Source organism: Vigna umbellata, chromosome 8 (assembly GCF_029865625.1).
Source record: "Vigna umbellata cultivar VRB3 chromosome 8, Vumbellata_1.0, whole genome shotgun sequence".
Taxonomy (NCBI): Eukaryota; Viridiplantae; Streptophyta; class Magnoliopsida; order Fabales; family Fabaceae; genus Vigna; species Vigna umbellata.
In genome coordinates, this window is record NC_142172.1 from 12,272,367 (window position 1) to 12,292,247 (window position 19,881).

At 32.4% G+C, this 19,881-nt stretch overlaps 1 protein-coding gene and 1 long non-coding RNA gene across 2 annotated transcripts; both read right to left on the minus strand.

The window, feature by feature from the left end:
- Positions 1–1,865: 1,865 nt before the first annotated feature.
- Positions 1,866–8,874, minus strand: LOC148194016 (uncharacterized). Its single transcript, XR_015781554.1, has 2 exons — positions 4,942–8,874; positions 1,866–2,318 (listed from the first exon to the last, which is right to left on the minus strand). It is a non-coding gene; the product is annotated as an uncharacterized LOC148194016 (long non-coding RNA).
- Positions 8,875–10,054: 1,180 nt separating this feature from the next.
- LOC124832095 (putative mediator of RNA polymerase II transcription subunit 26b) lies at positions 10,055–15,517 on the minus strand. The gene is made up of 9 exons (XM_047306218.2): positions 14,252–15,517; positions 13,753–13,821; positions 13,551–13,633; positions 12,269–12,321; positions 12,057–12,181; positions 11,911–11,938; positions 11,504–11,796; positions 11,339–11,429; positions 10,055–10,649 (listed from the first exon to the last, which is right to left on the minus strand). The coding sequence occupies exons 1-9, from the start codon at positions 14,720–14,722 to the stop codon at positions 10,525–10,527; spliced, it is 1,338 nt and encodes a 445-aa protein (XP_047162174.1). The 5' UTR covers positions 14,723–15,517; the 3' UTR covers positions 10,055–10,524.
- Between the last annotated feature and the right edge of the window lie 4,364 nt (positions 15,518–19,881).

Below are 19,881 nucleotides of genomic sequence, written 5' to 3' on the forward strand. Positions count from 1 at the left end.
TAAATATCAAGTTTAAAATCATTGAGTTGAGATGTAAATAAATGGGTTGTCAGCATGCAGAAAAGGGTTGAGATTTGGTCTTGAAAGTTGTTGAGTGAAAAATTTGAATGTTCTAAGTAAAGTTAAACTTGATATGCTATCTGACGTTTGTGTCTGGAAGTTAGTTATGAGAGATGTCAAGAGATTTTAGTTATGCAGAGAGCAATGTTATTTATTCGGAAATAGTTTCACTCAAATTGTTATTATTTGACAAGTTCATGTTGAACACCGGTTTTAGATTTTTGTTATTCTAAAGTTATATTTCTTTTGTGATCTGCTTGATTTTTTTGTAAATCCCATTCAAATTCTCCTTCGTAGAAGACATATCTAGCCGTTAGATGGTATTTTGATAAGGAATATTTAAAGGGTAATTTATTTTTATTAATAATTTGAAATGTTTTATGATAAATTATATTGTTTGGATAATTTTAAAAGAAATTGAAATTGTGAAAAACTATAAGAGTAATTTCACGAATTAAAATTAAAGAATTTCATATTTATAAAAAAGGTAAGTATTTTAAGTTATTCGTACTTCCCTTTCTCTTATCTATATTTCTTTTATACTTTCTTCATGGTTTGACTTGATTTTAGTTGGGACGTCATCAATTCAAATCAAATCACAACACCTTAACTTGATTGATATCAAGCATTGTCACTTTGATATTTTTTTAATTGGTATTGGTGGTGCTTTCTTTAATCATGGTTATTTTTCAGATAATATCGTTAGGTTTATTTTTATTTTTTATTTTTTTGCCAATGTTAGTTTTTTTTTGTTTTTTGTTTTTTGTCAACATCAATGGTGCATTTTGGTTAATGTGAAAATATTTTTTTTTTCTGTTGGGGTTATTTTCTGACCAATGTTAACTATAGTTGTTTATTTAACTACAGTAAGACTTTTTTTTATTAACACTGGTAGGATTATTTCTCAATCAATGTTAGTAAGGTTTTTCTATTGACCAATTGTTTTAAACCAATGTAAGTAAATATTTTTCAATCAATATTGATAAGAGTTATTTTTTGGTGGAATGTTTTCTTCACTTATATAGGCCAAGGTTATTTCTGAATTAATGTTACTCAAAGTTTTCTTTACTAATGTCCATAATACTATTTTTCAAATGCATGTTAATTATTTTTTTTTACATCTTTCATGGATTTTAATTTGTCAATGTACATATGGATTTTATGTTAATTATATAAGGGTCACTTAGCCCCAAAGTTTCCTTTTAAAGGGAGATTTCTTCACGTACCTCCATATATTTAAAAAGTTTCAATTTTTTTAGTGTATATTTATAATTATATAATTTATTATGTAATTTTTATTATTTATTTTAAATTGTATAATTCGAAATATATATTTTTATTTTAAATTTAAGATTATATAATTCAAAATATGAATTTTATATCTCAAATTATATAATTTATATATATTTTGAATTGTATAAATAAGAATACGAAATAAAAAATATATTTAAAATTATATAATCAAGTTCATAGGTGAATGTTGCAGGTGAATCAGTCTCTCCAAGTCTTAGTTTCAGTCTCAAGGCCACTTCCTGGACTAAAGTCAAACGAGTATTACCAATAGAAGGTGGAATGTCATATTATTCGTTTAAATCATGAAAGTTATAGACGCATCCTATATGTTATTACTAATTATAAAAAGTGAATAATACATCTGGTTTCTACAAAATTGAGTTTACTTAACAGAATTTTCTTGAACAGAGAAAGTTAATTATTTATTCTGTGCTATTTATACAACCATTGTCAAGAAATTCATGATAATTATTGTAATGAAACTCTTGATAACTTGAATAGAATAATGCAACTGGAAATTCAAGATCTCGAATTATTATATTTTTGACAAACGTGGAAGCAAAATAAACTTGAGATATTCCAAAGGCAAAAAGACTGCCTCCAAAAGAAGGTTTTTCCTATACATATTTATCTCAAACCTTGCCAACTGCATTGCAAGGATTTTATTCTTCTCACCATCTCATCAATGCTTTGGCAGTGTGCATGTCTCCAACTCCTGCTCATGAATAAGCTTCCAATGACAACCCAAAATCCAATAGCATAGCCAATTGCTATGACAAAGTAAAACCAGATTTTCTCCGGTTTATCCTCATTGCCATTTTCATTTTGCTCTTCAACTTCAAGGCCATGTTGGGAATCATCAAGAAAACACTCATTTGGCAGTGGAGGTCCACAGAGAAAAGGGTTGCCAGCATAAATAAAATCATCATCAAGAGTTGTCAACTGGGTTGCTTTGGGAATCGGACCTGAAAGGTTGTTGCAGGACAGATTTAAGTGGCTCAACGAAGTTAAACTAGATATGCTGATAGGATCTAACGAGAGGTTATAATGGGTAATAGATGCAGAAAATAGGAATTAATTGGTTGGGTAGTTAGAAGTGATTGCCTCTATAAGAAGACAAGAGGGGTCTAGTAGATTATTTAAATTAATAAAAAAACTAAAAATTATTTAAATTAATAAAAAAACTAAAAAAGTAAAAATGTAGGGCACGACGTCTTCAATTAAAGTCGTCCACCAACACATTTTTTATTTATTTATTTATTTTATTAATTTAAATCATTTTTAATTACTAATTTATGTTTTTAAATGTATTTAAAATAATGTAAATCATATAGAATTAATAATTTCAGTTTTTTAATATTATTAAAAATAAAAACTTTTAACTATTTTTGTAAGTAGATTAATATACTTAAATAATTTTTAAAAATATTAATTAATTATGTTTCTAAATATATTGTAATTAATCTAAAATATATATATATAACTAATAACAATTATTTATTTTGTTGAACTGTAATTTTTTCTTATTTCATTTCATATATTAAACTTAATTTCAAAACAATAATAGTTTAAATAATATGAAATAGTCTTTTCATTGCTGAGTACATGAACATTATAGTATGAATTAAATGCATGTTATGCTATTGTGAATGAACTGCATCCTCAAGGGCTATATGTTTAGCTAACTACAAGCTTTCAACCTTGACGTAAATGCATGATGCTGTCAGGCTATATGTTTAGTTATATGTTTTGGCAGCATATACAATAAAGAGTGGCATGCGCGCAACACCCAAAATTTCTTACTTTTTTACAACTTCTCTTTGCAAATGTTTTCTATATCCATAAATTCTCGTCAACTTCCTCTCTCAAACCCATATTCCTAATGGCATCCTAGAACTTCGGAGCATCATCATCATCGCAAATCATCAACGACGAATCTTTGATATTAGATAATGTTATGAATTTAGCTCACACGATGAGTTAGATAACTTATTTTGCGATGAAGAAATGATGACCAACAAATCACACAATCATCTCAACATGTCATTGCAGAACTGCACCAGCATATGCAATTCCAATCGAAGGAGGAGACAGTTTCTGCAATCAAACAATATCACATCAACAACGTATATAAATTCAATGTTGTTGAATCAAAGCCTAAAATATATGTTGTACGTTGTCTAGAATACCACAATGGTTGCTAATGGCATTTGAGCGTGGGCTATAGTAAAGTCTGTCAACATTGGGAAATCAAAAACATTGACAACCCACACATGTTTCTCAATCATACCATCTCATGATCATACAAATCTTGATAGTAATCATATTGTCGTCATCGTATCAAACCCTTCCATTCCCATCAAGAGTTTGATTGCAGACGTCAAAAATCAGTTTGGATTTTCTTTGTCATACAGAAAAGCTTGGATGGCCAAACAAAAGGCTCTTGCTATGGAGTTTGGTGACTGGGAAGATTTTTATCACCATCTCCCCATATGGTTACATGCGGTCAAAGATGCAAATCCTGGTGCAATTCTACGAGACACTGGTTCTCTAGTGGAGATTGATGGAGAACCTGGCAGTGATTGTTATATTATAAAAAGAGTTTTTTGGTCTTTCAGTCCTTGCATAGAAGGATTCAAATATTGTAAACTCATTCTCCAAGTAGATGGAACTTTTCTAATGGGCAAATATCATGGAACTTTCCTCACCGCGATCACATAGGATTACAACAAAAATCTTTTAAAATTAGCATTTGCCATTGTGGAAGGTGAGACAAAGGAGGAATTGATATGGTTCTTTCAATTACTTCAAAAACATGTTACCCCTCAACAACATATTTGCATCATCACTGACAAAGGGGAGGGTATCCTATCAGCCTTAAGATCAGAAGAAGTTGGTTGGGAATAGGACGTTTGAACTCTGTTTATTGCAACAATCATGGTTTCTTGGACGAGGCTTACAAACACAGTACATGCTACAAGCAGACCACCAATATCCAAAAGAATTCACTGACATTATTCGCAAAAATCAACAACAATCTGCATTTTGTCATGTTCATTGGAACGATCGTGAAAATTCAGATTTTGATGTTCAGGAAATTTCAACACCCCACCAATATCGCCCACATTCAAGTTCGTTTAATGCTAGGCTAAATGAATGGTGGCGTGATTGTGGTCACTTCCAAGTTACTCGCCTCCCATGTCATCGTGTCATTGCGGTTTGTGCATATTCCCATATACCACTAACCCAATATATTGATCCAGTGTACAATCTTAACAACATTTAAAAATATAAATTAAAAATTAAAAATGATTTAAATTAATAAAAAAAATTGAAAATGTACAGGGTGCACGACTTCAACAGAAGAAGTCATCCCCTACATTTTTACTTTTTTATTTTCTTATTAATTTAAATCATTTTAAATCAAAAAGAATGTTAATAATTAGTTATAATTAGTAAAAAAGTATAGTATAATTTAAAAATTAAACATAATTAGTTGTATGTAAAATTAAATAAATAAATAATTTTATTTTATAATTTAATGAAAATAAATTTTAAAATTATGAAAAAAAACTCATATGTACTTACCTACACCATAGCCTTCGCTACTCATTTGCATGCGTTTGCACCATTGCTTGCAATCATATCTCTGCACCATTGTTTTCCCTTTGTTTTTTTCATTTGAACCACATCATGCATTGACCAAAGATTATTGCACCTAACATTATTGATTCTTTCCATTCATCTCATCAATGACATCAATTGCATCACGTCAAGATGTGCCAGGGGAATCAATTCTCCCCTTCAATAAATGGTTGGAAGCATTTGTGCACCATACCATCACATTATACGGTTTGTAAAGCAATTGTTTGTGGAGCATAAGTTCTTTTTCTTGTCTTTGTTGTAGTCCAAAGGTTGGTCTCTTTTATTTGTTTTACGTCGAAGTCCAAAGACAATGACATTGCGTAATGGAGACACATACCTTCCACTTGCCCCTTGAGGAAACAACTATAACACTGGAAGACGTTGCATTGCAAGTCGGCCTTCCGATTGAAAGCGAGGCTATCACTCGCATCAGTAGTGGTCCACTGTTATTTTACTGTCAAATATTATTGGGGGATGTTCCTTTAGAGACATATGTTAGAGGCAACAAAATTAAATTGTCATGGCTGAATAACAGATTTTGACAATTGCCTCATGATATCAATGATGATCACATTCAACAATACGCTGAAGCATATATTTTGATGATAATTGGGAGCATATTAATGTGGGATACATCTGCAAGTATGGTACATTTGATGTATCTCCCACTTTTAGCCAACTTACACAATATGTCGAACTACAGTTGAGGATCTACAGTGTTGTCCTGCTTGTATCGTGCCCTTGATCATGATACAAGGATTGATCAAGACAATATCATAGGCTGCATGATATTGTTATAGTGTTAGGCATGGGAACGAATTACATGTATTTCTCCATAAATACATGAAGTCACGGATGAGGATATTGTTATCGGTGTTATTTTTCCCTTAGCGAAAAGATGGTGTCAAACCACACAGTCAATACTCCACGACACCACTACCGTTCAAAAATTTCGTCAAAAATTTAACGACCTTCAACCGAGATAGGTAATCAAAATTTCCTTTCTGACAGTATCTTTTATATGTCAGGCAGTGTAATAAAAATATAACTATTCTAACCAATAATACCATTATTCCAATTCATCTGGACTCCCTATAAATGTGATGACAATCGCTGGATGATTCAAGTGGAACTGTCTCTCACTTGTCGGGCAGTAGTGCCTCTCATATGCTTTTCTATAGTAGAATATCAATAATCAGAACGTGTGATGCGTCAGTTTGGGTTTCGACATACCATCCCGTCAACCCCAATGAATCTAGATGATATTCATAAAGAGGATATGAGACGACGAGCGGATTAGAATTAGCAACAACACCATCAACAATGGATTGCATTAAGGAATGACCGGCACAACCGTGTATTTAACGGGGTTCCATTCAACAAAAATGGTCATTTGTGCAATGATACAGAGTATATGCAATGGTATAAAAGTCATCATCCGCTATGTTGCCCTGATTGAACAGTCATCTGATGAAGATGTACCGGAATATTTTCAATTTCCATTTAATAATATATGTTTTCTTCTCACAAACTAACTTAAACAATTTATTGAACAGTATGACATGGATAATGAACAACAATTTCCACCACCACCTGCGTACCATGACCCGCAAGTCATCTTATGATCACCTGCAGTATCCATCACCATATCCAAGCTCCCAACAAAACATCCCACATACATCATCATATCCTCAAGTTGGAAGCTTTTACGACTATTTTTCACCAACAACATTGTTCACTAGAGCTCCTTCAGCATTTAGTGGAGGTTCTTCAACATTTATTGCAAGTCCTTCCTTCGTTAATGGGGTCCGTCAACTTTTGGTGCGAGCCCTTTGCATATATTTGGAACGTCCACAATGACACCACCATCTGCATACCAAGGACGTTCTTTAAAACTTCCATCGACCGACCATGGATTTTCAACCACAACAACAGTCCATTGAATTTGAACACAGTGATGAAGACACGCAGACTCCCCCACCACAACAACAAAGACGAGGGAAACGACAAAGAAGACAGCCAAGTTGTGATACTAGTGGACATATATAGGTAGTAAAAATATTAATCAATTGTATTTAATTATTTCTTTTGTATAATCAATCAAATATATCAATATTCTAATTATATGAATATTAAGGCAGGCATGTCACTAAAGTTGCTTTGAATGAATGCACATCACACATTTCCACTATAAATAGAACCAAACATGTCATGTAGCCTCACAAGCTCAAAACATCACTTTTTCGTTCTTGTTATTTCCTCTGAACTCAATTCTCCATTCTCATTCATTTTCAAGTCATTCCACACGTCATCCCGAACACAACATGAACAACTATGATAGTGAATCACAATTCTGATCAAATTGTGCAGTCAACACCTCAATCAATCACAATTCTACATTCAATGAACTCCTAACTCAAATAAGTGAAATTGTCCAGTGTGGTGATTGTAAAGTTGTCACACATATTGATTATTGTCATGCAGTAAAGGTACGTAACAACCACCTCCTTCATGATACAGCTTAAATAACAGGACCTTCCTCTATAACAAGAGTAACTACAACATGTGGTTCAGGCATCGAATGATAGTTGTGGGAACATATTCAACCACAACCTTCACAGGAAGAACCACCTTGACATCCACAGGAAAGGAGAAATCCAACTAGGAATAGGCAGCGACCACATTGTGGAATTGGACACCATTGTGGGGAATGATTAGCTAATTACTAATTTTAATGTTCGATGTAGTCATAATGTCAATCATGTTTCAGACTTTGTTATGCAAGACAATTATATTAAAAGTAAAGAAAATGTTTTATTCACTGATGTCAATCACTTCGTCCTCTTTTAAAGTTAATTATCGTGTCTTGGCTCAAAAAATGGAAAAATTGACCCGAAAAAGACCAAAAACTATCATGGGGAGTGTTGTTGTTCGAGTTGGAGAGTTACATTAAATTTTTTGTACAAATGACCCTCAGACCCCTGGTAATTGATTACATGAACCCTGTAATCGATTACCAGGGGCTTAAGGGTCATTTGTACAGAAAGTTCAATGTCACTCCCCAACTGGAACATCAGTCCCATGATAGTTTTTAATCTGTTTTGGGTCAATTTTTCCATTTTTTGAGATGGGTGAGTGAGTTCAATGTGAATGAGTGGTGTTTAAGTGCAATGATGGTCCTATTACCCATTTTTGCATTTTTTCATTTTTTGGACTTCACCTATCTTACTCCTATTACTCATATGGCCTTTTTTGTCCACATTGAAATGGAATAAGGTGTTGTTCATGCACTCAAAATTGATGGTGTTCCCACATGAAATTGAACAGACAAAGACGACAGCTTCAACAAGATAAAGGAGAGACCTTCAACCTTGAACAAGAGAAAGAACAGAGTTTGAACCCCAACACAGAGAGTGTGAAGAAAGAACTTGTTTTCTTTCGTGAGAAAGAAATGAGAGATAAAGGAAAGAGAAAGGACTGGAAATAATTTTAGGTTCGTAAAGAACCAAAAAATCTCTTTGTTTAACACTAAAACTCTCTAGTAATCGATTGCAATCCTGTTATAATCGATTACTAGAGAGTTTTTGCCTATATAAGATGAGTCGTGCCCTCCAACACGACTTCAGCAACAAACACAATTTCACCAAGCTATAATCGATTACAAAGCCTAGTAATCGAAGTCCTTATAATTGCTTTTGAGGTGCACGACTTGACCTTTGACCACTACGTTAAGTTGAACTCACAGGGACTCAACTTCTCGTCTGACCCTCCACTGCCCAAATCTTAAAAAATTTTGCCTAATTATGTAAATTCGTTATCGTTTTTGCCTACGTAAAAAAGAAAAAAAAAACGTAAATTGGTTAGAAACTAACATAAGAAGAGTTTGTAAAGGTTACCTGATTTGTGGCTTTGTGGCTCCGGTGTCCAAGATCAGTTTCCTTTCGACGCTTGTGAATTAGCAGACTCACCCGTTTGCATTTAATTCACTCTGCTTTGAGCGTTAACACTTCGTGAAAGTTTCATTAACTGATCGATCTGTTGAGGGGCAGAGGAATTAGAAACTTGATTCTTCCTACCATCGTTTTAAGGTGTCTTGATCTCCTTGCGAGAAGCGTTCTTTCAATTCTACCGTGGAGAAACTTTAGTTTGTTCTTGGAGAGAAGGGTTCGCTTCATCCCTTGCACCAAAAGTGATAGTTTCGTCCATCAAGAAGAGAAGTAACAAGGATCATGTCTGGGTTCTCTCCAGGGTGCAGGTAATATGGGCTTGACGGATTTTGTGTAGCATCGCTGGCTTCAATGGCCATGGTAGAACCAAGAAAGAAGCAAGAAAGAGGTGGGAAGAAAGGGAAAAATCATAGTAAGTGCCGCAGAACGGAAATGACCCGCTTTCATACCATATTATGGTTTATGGCTCGTCATAATGCAATAATAGGAATCTTGACCCATGTCAAAAGCTTCTAAACAGTGTTTGCAGGAAAAGAGAAGGGAGGAAAAGGACACCACGTGAATGATACATCCAAAAAAATATTATTCACTAGTATCTATAATAAATATTGATGGGAGATTGAATTTATAGGTTTTAGTACCAGGATGTTGAATTTAATTTCTCTATCGCTGAAGATAGTCAAAATTATACGACGTAATTTGCAAGCTTTTAGTTCATATTTTCTTTTTCTTTTTTTTTTCCTCCTTTTATGTTTGGTATCGTGAAATATTCAATTATGAGAACAACTCTCATAGTTTTATTCCACAAAGCATGATTTTTGTAATTTTATGGGCCTAAAATATAAAACTATGAAACTAATGCATGCATACTCTTTTTGCGTTTAATAATTTATAGTCTAACTCTCTTTTTTGTTGCATAAATTTCATGAGATGTTTTTTAAGTTGAATTATACATTTAGGCTTTTATTTTAAGTGTAAAATTTCAACTATAATTGAGTTCAATTGATAAAGAAAGATAGAAAAGTTATGTTGCAGCATTTTCCTTGGTAATTCAGTCCACTATATCATGAGGCATCACACACTCTCACAGCATTTTCTTGCATCACACAGCATGCAACAAAGGTTGAAAAGGGTTTTAATAACAAAATGATGATACTCAAATGCTATTGTTTATTCTCAAGAGCTCTTGAATCTGTGACAATGGAGCTGAAAAGTTGAGACCCCAAGGCAAGAGCTGATGAATGTTGTGTGACAAGAAAATTGTTCAAAAATTAAATGACCGATGATGAAGATGGAACCAATGGATACCCAATTTAGAACCACATCAACAATTAAGTGCTCAAGAATCCTCTTCCAAATCCAATCTTGGATCAACAAAATTCTATGTATATTCAATTCAACCTTTTTTAACTTGAAAAATGAAACAGTGACACAGAGGTTACTTCCCTTCCCATCAGAACAGCTCTATACAGGTAAGAATGGTGAACTCAATTATAGTTTTTGTATGGTCAAGAGATTATGAAGCTTCAATAGTGGATAGCAAAGGGAGTTCTTGTCCAGATTCTGGAAATTAACTGTTCTATCTTCGTCCATTACCCCATTGCCTCTTGTGATTTCCGGGTTTCAAATGCGGATTCCGGTGGCCAATACCTTGCTTTGGGAGGTCATGCAACTCCATAACCTGTACTGTCCTCTGCCTCTTAGCTGAAAATGAGAATCAAGAAGCAGTTTCATCACTATATTTAGTAATGAAATCAAGCTCTAAATTTTGGAAGGTTGATCTACCAAATCCTACATTTAAGGCTATACTATCACGAGTATATTAAGTGAAAGTTTGCTATTCTGTTTATGTAAGTTTGTACTCTTTCTTTTCAATCAATGAAAACCTTACTACATTATCAATATGGTAACAATATAGATTTTCTTCTGCTTTCTGAGATATTTTTCTTCTTTATAGATATCTGTCTTGGTTCTCCATGGTTAACATGGATGATTCCAAATCCAATCCCTCTTACTCCTCCCTTCATGTCATCCTCCTAACACCATACCTAAACCAACAATCCATCTGCCTCAATCTCTATTCAAGTTGAAAATTCTTGGCTCCTTGAAGCACTTTTTGGGTTTAGAAATTTCCAAAAGACACTGGTTATATATAAGTCTGTACACTTTCTTCTCAACCAATGTACCACTCTTAACAGCTAAGATTGTTTCCTTCACTCTTTGAGGTTATAAGTTCAAATCTTTTAAACAGTCTCACTAGGACTCTACCATGTTCCCTTCACTAGTGCTCACTAGGTTGCTTGATTTAACTTTATTATGTCAAGAGATCTAGAATCTAAAAATTATACTTAGAAAGAAAAATAGACATAGAGTTTGGAAAAGAAAAGACAAACCATTTTCAACTTGTTGATACCGCTCCTGAAGTTTCCTCTTACTGGCTTCTAACTTCACTTGGACTGAAGCATCATCCGAACACCTGGGTTTCTGATAGACAAGAAATGAAATTCAAACAAAATTCAAATCCACAAACTTGATGACCCAAGAAAATTTTTCCTTACATCTAGCTGACGAACATGAGGATTTTTTGGTATAGTATTCTTCACTGTATTCTGTTGCACCTTCGGCTCAATAGAGCCTTTCTTCTGCATGGTTGATTTTGGTGGTCTGCCAGGACCGGAATCACTGATAACTGGTTTATTTGGCCTCACAGCAACCTCATTTTTCTTTGCTTGCTGACCCTTACCGTCCTTGGCTATAATGTTTGCCTCATTTGATGCTTGAGGTTTCCTCCTCAGGGATGGACTTCTTCCATGATCACGGTTTTTGATGAATTCCCCACTATGTCGAGGATCTGAAATAGCAACCCACAAGCATAATCATCAATCTAAGAAGTGGGGATTCAAATAAAGAACCGTAGAGAAAAAGCTAGCTAGATTAGCATTAAGAAATTGTGAAGTCAACTCACTTCCATCATCATCCATGCCATCAAAGAACTTTGCATCATCAAATTATGTGACATCCAACCAAGTGAAGTTGAAGTTAGATTCTAACTATCAAATATTGCAAGGCATTAATACAATAAAGGTAGAGGAAGGACATTGAAGTAAGTACCTGGGAGAGTTCCATAGAACCTGTTGGTGGGGCAAATAAAGCCCCTTCATCCATAGGAGGTGATGGAAGACCTTCTTCATCATCAATAACAGATGGATTTACTGAATCTGGAGTACCTTCTGAACCTATAAGTATGAATATATTTCAAAATTAGAAAGAAGAGAAGATTTTTATGGATCACTTCAACAACAAGGCAGATAAAATGTTTATACCTGCAATAGCTGTGGTAGCCTTGACCCAATCATCCACCATTTCCTTCCAGGCTCTACAATTCAATAACAATGTTTAGAATGTATAGCTTGTATCTCATGCAAAACTACTACACTAACATGAATAAAATATGTAATAGAAGACTTTTAACAACGTGAGATGTTTGAGCATACAGACTGATAAATTGAACTGAAATCAGTCACGAGTCATGCACCTACATTCAGATCTGCATCAAACATAACTAGAACAGTCTCCATGCTTAAGCACAGAAAAGAACCCAATAGTTTCCGTTTACCAACTCATTTTTTCATTAAAAAACAGAATGCAGAGAGAGAAAAAGAAGTGCACCTAAATTGCATACAATGCTAACATGTGAAATAACCTGGTGGTTGGACACTTTTTATATTTGATAAGCATCACATTTGAGCGAATGAGAAATGATTCACCAAGCTACCAGTAAAAGTGCAATTTCAGAACCCATAAAATGGGTGTCAATCTGGAATAGTGGCACGTAGAAACAAAATCTAAAAAGCCTATATCAGGATGACATGAAACAAAAAAACAAAATTAAAAATTGTCATGACAAACAGTACAAACTCACTGTTTATACACATGATCACCATTTAACCAAGCAATGAGAAGATAATGAAATAAAAATAAATAAAAAATTCATCTATGAGCCATAAGAACATAGTAATAAATTCAGAAAATGAAAGATGATGATGAAATTAATTGAAAGAGAACATAACAAAGTAGATAAAATTACCAATTTAATTAGGAAGCTTAGAGAAACTAGAAAGAATGAAACACTAGAAAATATTGGTCCTATAAAATGTGAAGGAACAAAAGTAAAAACAGAGGCAACCTTAGAAATTGCAATTTTATCCAAATAAAAAAATTAATAACATTGTTTTGGGGGTTAAAATGGGTTTTATTGAAGCTGATATTTTTGTTATATTGAAGTAACAATGGCCATAATGGAAAATCCCTCCACTATTTGAATCCCCTAGCGGCCAAAGGCCACTCTACAATAATGCGCCATTTACTACTATTCATGCCAGTGAGATGAATGGATTAGAAAAACAATAGTGAATGAACTCATTGACCTTTACTAAAGTTCACAAATAATATCACAAAGAGTAACAAACCACTAATTGGCAAGGAAGGAAACTATTTACAAACATCAATCAATCCATGTAGGAGATGATAAAAAACCATTTATCATTTATAGATCCTGAGGATATACACATGAAACACAACTATCAAAGAAAAACCAATTCATACTCGATAAGAGTCCGCGCTAGTAGACAAATGTCACTTGATCCATGCTTTCGAAGAGGATTGACAGCCTTTCCAATCTCAGTTGCCTGGCAAAATTAATTTTTCAGACAACGGGAGGAGAAAAACACATCTGCAAGCCAAACAGCAGGAAAGAAAAATGGCAGTCTTAATGAATGAGCAAGTGAAGTGATGACTCAAATCAAACCTTCAAAAGATCCACTGTGAGTTCCATCAGCTGAAGCCTCCTCAATGAATCAAACAAAACTGAATCAGACTGTCACAACATGAAATATAAAACCATGAATCAGGGGACCGCAGGACACAAAACAATTTAGTCTTTCATGTAAGAACTTCACTCCCATCCAATAAAACCCTTTACATTCTAAGACTAGACGTTTAAAAAACGGCCACTGTGGTTGCAGCAAGACCATTCACATGATGGCAATCACATTAGCAAGGCTTATCGAACATCAAAAGTTGCAATGACCATAATTTAAAACCTTATTCTATAAATATAACTAACCAGAACCCTTCTCAGAAGTAAGAGAAACTTATTCTTCATTAAAACTCAAAAACAAAAACCAAATTGCAACACAAAGAAGCAACTATTGATGCAGAAGTAAACAAAAAAGGTAGGGGTGGAGTTGGTAGAGAGGTAATCTGGCACATAAAAACCAAACATTGCGCTAAAATAAATACCATACCTCTTCTTCACAGTTAAGCAAAACATCCTTGATCCTGAATACCTCTTCAACATATTGTGACTCTTCTTCAATCTCATCAGTCAACGCCTCAGCTTCCCCATAGCTGTAATTGCTAGCTCGGTTAGTGTTCATCACTCCAGGATCATCAACGCTGGCACTATTGACCTTGCTCTCTTTACTTGCGCCTGCTTCAGACTCAAACTCAGCACCGGCCCTTTCAAAGCCATTCTTACAACCACCACCATCATCATCCACTGGGACAGACAATTCCACCCGCTCACACCCCAAACATCGACTCAGTCTGCAAGAAAACAATCTCTCTGCAATCCCATCCCTCCTCATCCTGAACTCCTCGGGGCAATCAGAAGCAGCCACCATGATCGCATGGTCAATGATGCCAAATATGTCAGAGTTCGCAGCTCCAAAGTAATTCCTCCAGTAATCAAGTGACTCTTTATTCATTCTCAACATCAAAAACCCAAAAGCCACAACCCCGGATCAATAGATCGAGGGAAAACCAAATCCACCAACCACCCACAAATCAAAATCCAATTTTTTTAATGCCAATTGCCACTGATCAATGAAAAACAACAAGGGCCTCGATGCAACCTAGAAAAGCACTAGATTGTTGTCCTTCCCCTTGTCAGAAAACGGATTAAAAGGGTTCAATTTGGGTGGTCGACAGTCGATACCCAAAGCTAAAAGCTACGTTTTTTTTCTCTTTCTATTTTTTTGTTTAAGAAAATAATATTTTTGGTGTTGCGTTGAGGCAAAGGTTGGGTTTTGATTCGGGTCTAGGCAATGGATAAACGTTGGATTAAGAGGGGATGGAGGTTCACGGTAACACCACAAAATCAGAAACAGACACACAAGTCTAACTTTTATTATTAATATTATATCAACAAACGTCGATGTTGTTGTTGTTTCAGATTCTGGCGTTAAAGTAAAAACCTCCTCCAAGAGAGAAACACCACCTTGGCCTGGTTTTTCTCGAAGGTAAAACAAAAAAAAAATTATAAAATCTTACGAAAAATGGATGGTATTCACTGACGAAAAATTTGGAGCACAAAAACAATACAGAAGTTTCAGTAGATTCTCTGTCTACTTAATGAAACCTATGTGCGTATGTAATGTAGAGTTCTTCTGTTTCTGTTTCGACAAGCTAACAACTAAGTGATGCAAGAATGGTAGAGGAAAAATAGTTCAGAAAAAACGCAAATGGGGTTCTCCCAAACAGTCCCATTGAAAAGACAAAAGATGGTTTGTTGTGGGTGTTTTTATGTGAGGGTTCTGAATTTTGGTGATATTAGCCTTTTTGAGTTGAAAAAAAAAAATTGTGGCTACAAAAATACGAGGAAATAAATTGAGAATTTCAGAGGAAATGTTTCACTGTCTCTCTACATTTTTTTCTTAAAAAGTTATACAAATATTTCTAAAAAATTGATTTTCCAAATAAACCTGGGAGATCATTTTTTTTTTCTTCTAAATTCGATTTCTTATCTTCAATTTCCCCATCCAGCACTAGAAAACGGGTCAAATTTCTGTTCTTGAATAAACATTTTATAATTTGGGTTGAGAAATGGTCTTATAGGAATACTTTCTTACCTTCTAATTCACTGTTGATATTGGAAAAATTGATCGAAATTCTACTATTTCAAAATTGAATTCTATTTTATTCACTTTTTCATTTAAGGTTTATTGGTTTTAAGTTTAATATGAGAAAAGCTATTGATTAATTTATTTAATAATTAATATATTTAATGTAACTTTAAAAAAATGGTGTGTAAAAGTAATTAATTAACGTAAAAAAATATTTGTTTAATAAGAATTAAGAGTTTATAATTAATGATTAATTATATTTAATTATAAATTTTTGAATACGATTTAAAATATTATAAAATACAGCTATCAGTAGTAATAATATTAATAATTAATAATTATTTTAAAATTGTGCCAACATAGAAATAATAAAAATATATATGGTTAACTTTTAAAATATTATTTAAATTATTATGTAGTGAATTGTAAAGTTGAGAATAATGACTAATTTAAATTACACTTTATGCCAGTCTTAGTATGAAATTTAAAATGTTAGCTAAAATTATTATAAAGCAAATTATAAAGTTGAAATTATTGACTTAAATGTTTGTTGAATATTATTAATTGATATTAGTGATTTAAGTATATACTGATAAGAATTTAAATTAAATTATTAATTTTATTATTAGATTAATTAATAATATTTTTAATAATTTATATAAAATACCATAATAGTAAATTTATAATTATTAATATAAAAATTTGATAATTCATTCATATTAATAAATTAAAGTTTTAACGAAATATGTGAAGAAGAAAAGTTGTTGTTTTTTTTAAGTTAAAATGTTGGGTTAAATATGTTTTTAGTCCCTAAACTATTGGTCGTTTCTGGTTTTCGTCCCTCTTTCAAAGTAAGGTACGATTTGGTCCTTATTCTTTAAAAAAACGTTCGTTTTAGTCCTCAAAATTTTGTTTTTAGTCCTCGTTTTAGTCCTCAAAACGTTCGTTTTTTCGACTAAAACGAACGTTTTTTAAAGATTGAGGACCAAATCGTACCTTAGTTTGGAAGAGGGACGAAAACCAGAAACGGCCAATAGTTTAGGGACTAAAAACATATTTAACCCTAAAATGTTCTCAATTTTAATGGGTTTGTGTAGTTTTTGCGTCATTTATTTTAATAGTTTCATTTAAAGGTAAATATTCGATATTATTAATGTTAGAGATATTGTGTAGAAATTAGTAAAAAGAAAAAAAATGTATTGATGATATAATTAAAATCATGATACACGTAATATAGTTTAGTATTTATTTAATGATTTAAAGTTGAAGTTAAAAAATTGTTGAGAAGCTTGTATTTAGTGACATTAATATTTTTTATGATTTTTTTCTAAATATACATTTTTATTTTTTTATACTTGATTTTAGGCGAAATTTTTATGATCTCCATATTTTAGGAATTAGATACAAAATGAGCTGTGTGTATGGCGATTAATAGTATTTGTTCCTTAATTATTCTTGTGATATGTTATAAAGCTTGAATACTTATTTGAGTTTCTAGATATTATTATTGTATATGTTTGAATTGGATTATGTGTACTGTATGGAGTAAGTATACATGAAAGTGAATTCAAGGTTTATCTAAACTTCTCACACTCATACCATGATTCATTTATTTTGATTATGAAAATTTTCAGCTTGCTACACCTCTATCAATTTATGATTTCTTCTATTTAAATATTGTGGTTGATATATAAAATTCAAGCTCTATATGAGTGTTTATCTTTCATTATATATCTCTAATGATTTGGTAGCTACTTTGTAATATACATCTTTAATTGGGTGAAAAATTTATTATATTATATGTATGCAGCCTTCACCAAGAAAGAAATTGGAAGGTTTCTAGTCTTTTTCACCATATATATTCACTCAATCATATTGATTGTCATGTATCTCTTATTAGCAATGTTTAGTGGAGAGTGGAGAGAATCTTGAACTCTCCAATTATATATATATATATATATATATATATATATATATATATATATATATATATATATATATATATATATATATATATATATATATATATATACAATTTAAAATATTTTTTTAAAAAACTTTAATGTATTTTATATATTTGACGACTTAAAAATTTGTATACATTTATATAAAAAATTTGACTTTTCTAAAATATTTGTTAACGATCTGTCACTATCCTTAATGTAGTCTATTATCTTATACAAGTATCCACTTGATCATGGATTGTGTTCAATCATTTGTTGCTTCCTCATTTTCAACATTTACTATGTTGTAACAGAAATAAAATCATTCCATATGTTGTGCAACAAAAATAATAAACTTACCCATATTAGAAATATCTTTTGAGTTATGTATTCTTAAGTATCCTATAATATATCAAATGCAATCCAATTGATCGAATTTTATTTGGTCCAAACACTACACTCCCATGAGTATGCATTTCGTATAAAATTGTGGTGATTTGTTTAGAGATATCCTTATTAAAACATAGATTATTAATTCATGTAATTTTTGGGTGGAGATTAAACACAATAAAATATTTGAAAAAAAAAATAATATTAAGAGTTAGCAACAACCCAAAAGAAACATTTAGAAAGAACTTAAAAGATTTGAAAAATTAAAAAGCAAAATAATTTGTAAAATTTTAAGAAGATTCTAGAATGTTTTAGAAGTTTGTAGAAATGTATACAATTGTCATGAACCTAATAGAAAGATGAATAGAAATAGAAGATACATAAATTTAATTAACTACGAATTTAGGTACTTAAAAACAAGTTTATGCACCTAATTAATGTTATAAAGGTTGTAACTTTCATGATATGTCCCCCATCACATGTGTCACTTCTTGCCAGGAGTCTTTATAGAATTCCTGTATTCATTTTAAAAGCATAAAATAGATTATTCTCGTTTGTTAAAATTAAAATAGAGAGGGAAAATAATTATCATTTAAAAATTAGAATATATATATATATATATATATATATATATATATAACAAAATTATCAACAATAAAATTTTAAAAATGATTTAAATTAACTTTTATAATTATAATTATAATTATTATTATTATTTTGGTTTAAACCATCGTTTGGTCCTCATATTTGAGTGTCAATTTCAAGTGGGTCATCGTGTTTTTTTGGGTCTCAATCAGGTCCTTATACTTGTTAAAATGAGTCAATCAAGCCATCTCCGTTAATTTATCAGTAACGTCGTTTGCATTTGATTACATGATGCACAGATAATGAGCTCAGTTTAAAATATTTAAATACATGGATAATAGTTTTATGAAAAAAATTTATACGTGGCAGGGAATGAGGGAAGTAGTGATTTTGAGTGGCTTTTTATTTTAAGTTAAACAGAAAAACTGAAATGGGAATTAGAGATTTCATGAGTTAGGGATTTTGCTTTGGTGAGTGAGTGTGAGAATTAGGGTTGGGTCGACTTTGCGAAGACGAAGACAATCACGCGGTGGTGGAGGAACAGAATTGAAAGTGGGGGCCAGTTAAGGTTAGTATCCTATGTTTTTCGCTTTTGACCTTTACGAATATGTAGTTATTTTGCTTTGTTTATGCTTTGTTGTGGTCCCGAATTTGTTGTGTTGTGGTCCCGATAGTGCTATGTTTTTGCGTTTAGGTTATAGTTGATTTGGTACTGTTATTTTGTGATGAGTCCCGAGATTGGTATGGGTTATGGGTCCCAAGATTTTTATGTCACTGTTTGTTGAAAGGTGTAGAGTGTTGTGGTCCCAAAAGTGCCTTTATGAATTGTTTAGAAGTTGTGTTCAACTTTTATGTCTGAGTGTTTCCTTAGTGGGGATGTTAGTTTGTTCCGTTGTCTCGTTGATGTCTGAATGTTTGCTTAGTTAGTAAAAAGTGAGAAATAATAATATTCCCCCCCCATTGTACAGGTGTTAAAAGCTTGTGGTTGAATTATAATATTGCATGGCTGAACATATTAAAGTTGTGGTCCATCATTGTGGGCATTTTGTTAGTGATGAGAATGGAAATTTAAAATTTGATGGCGAGATAGCAGAATGGTCTTGTGATCTAGAC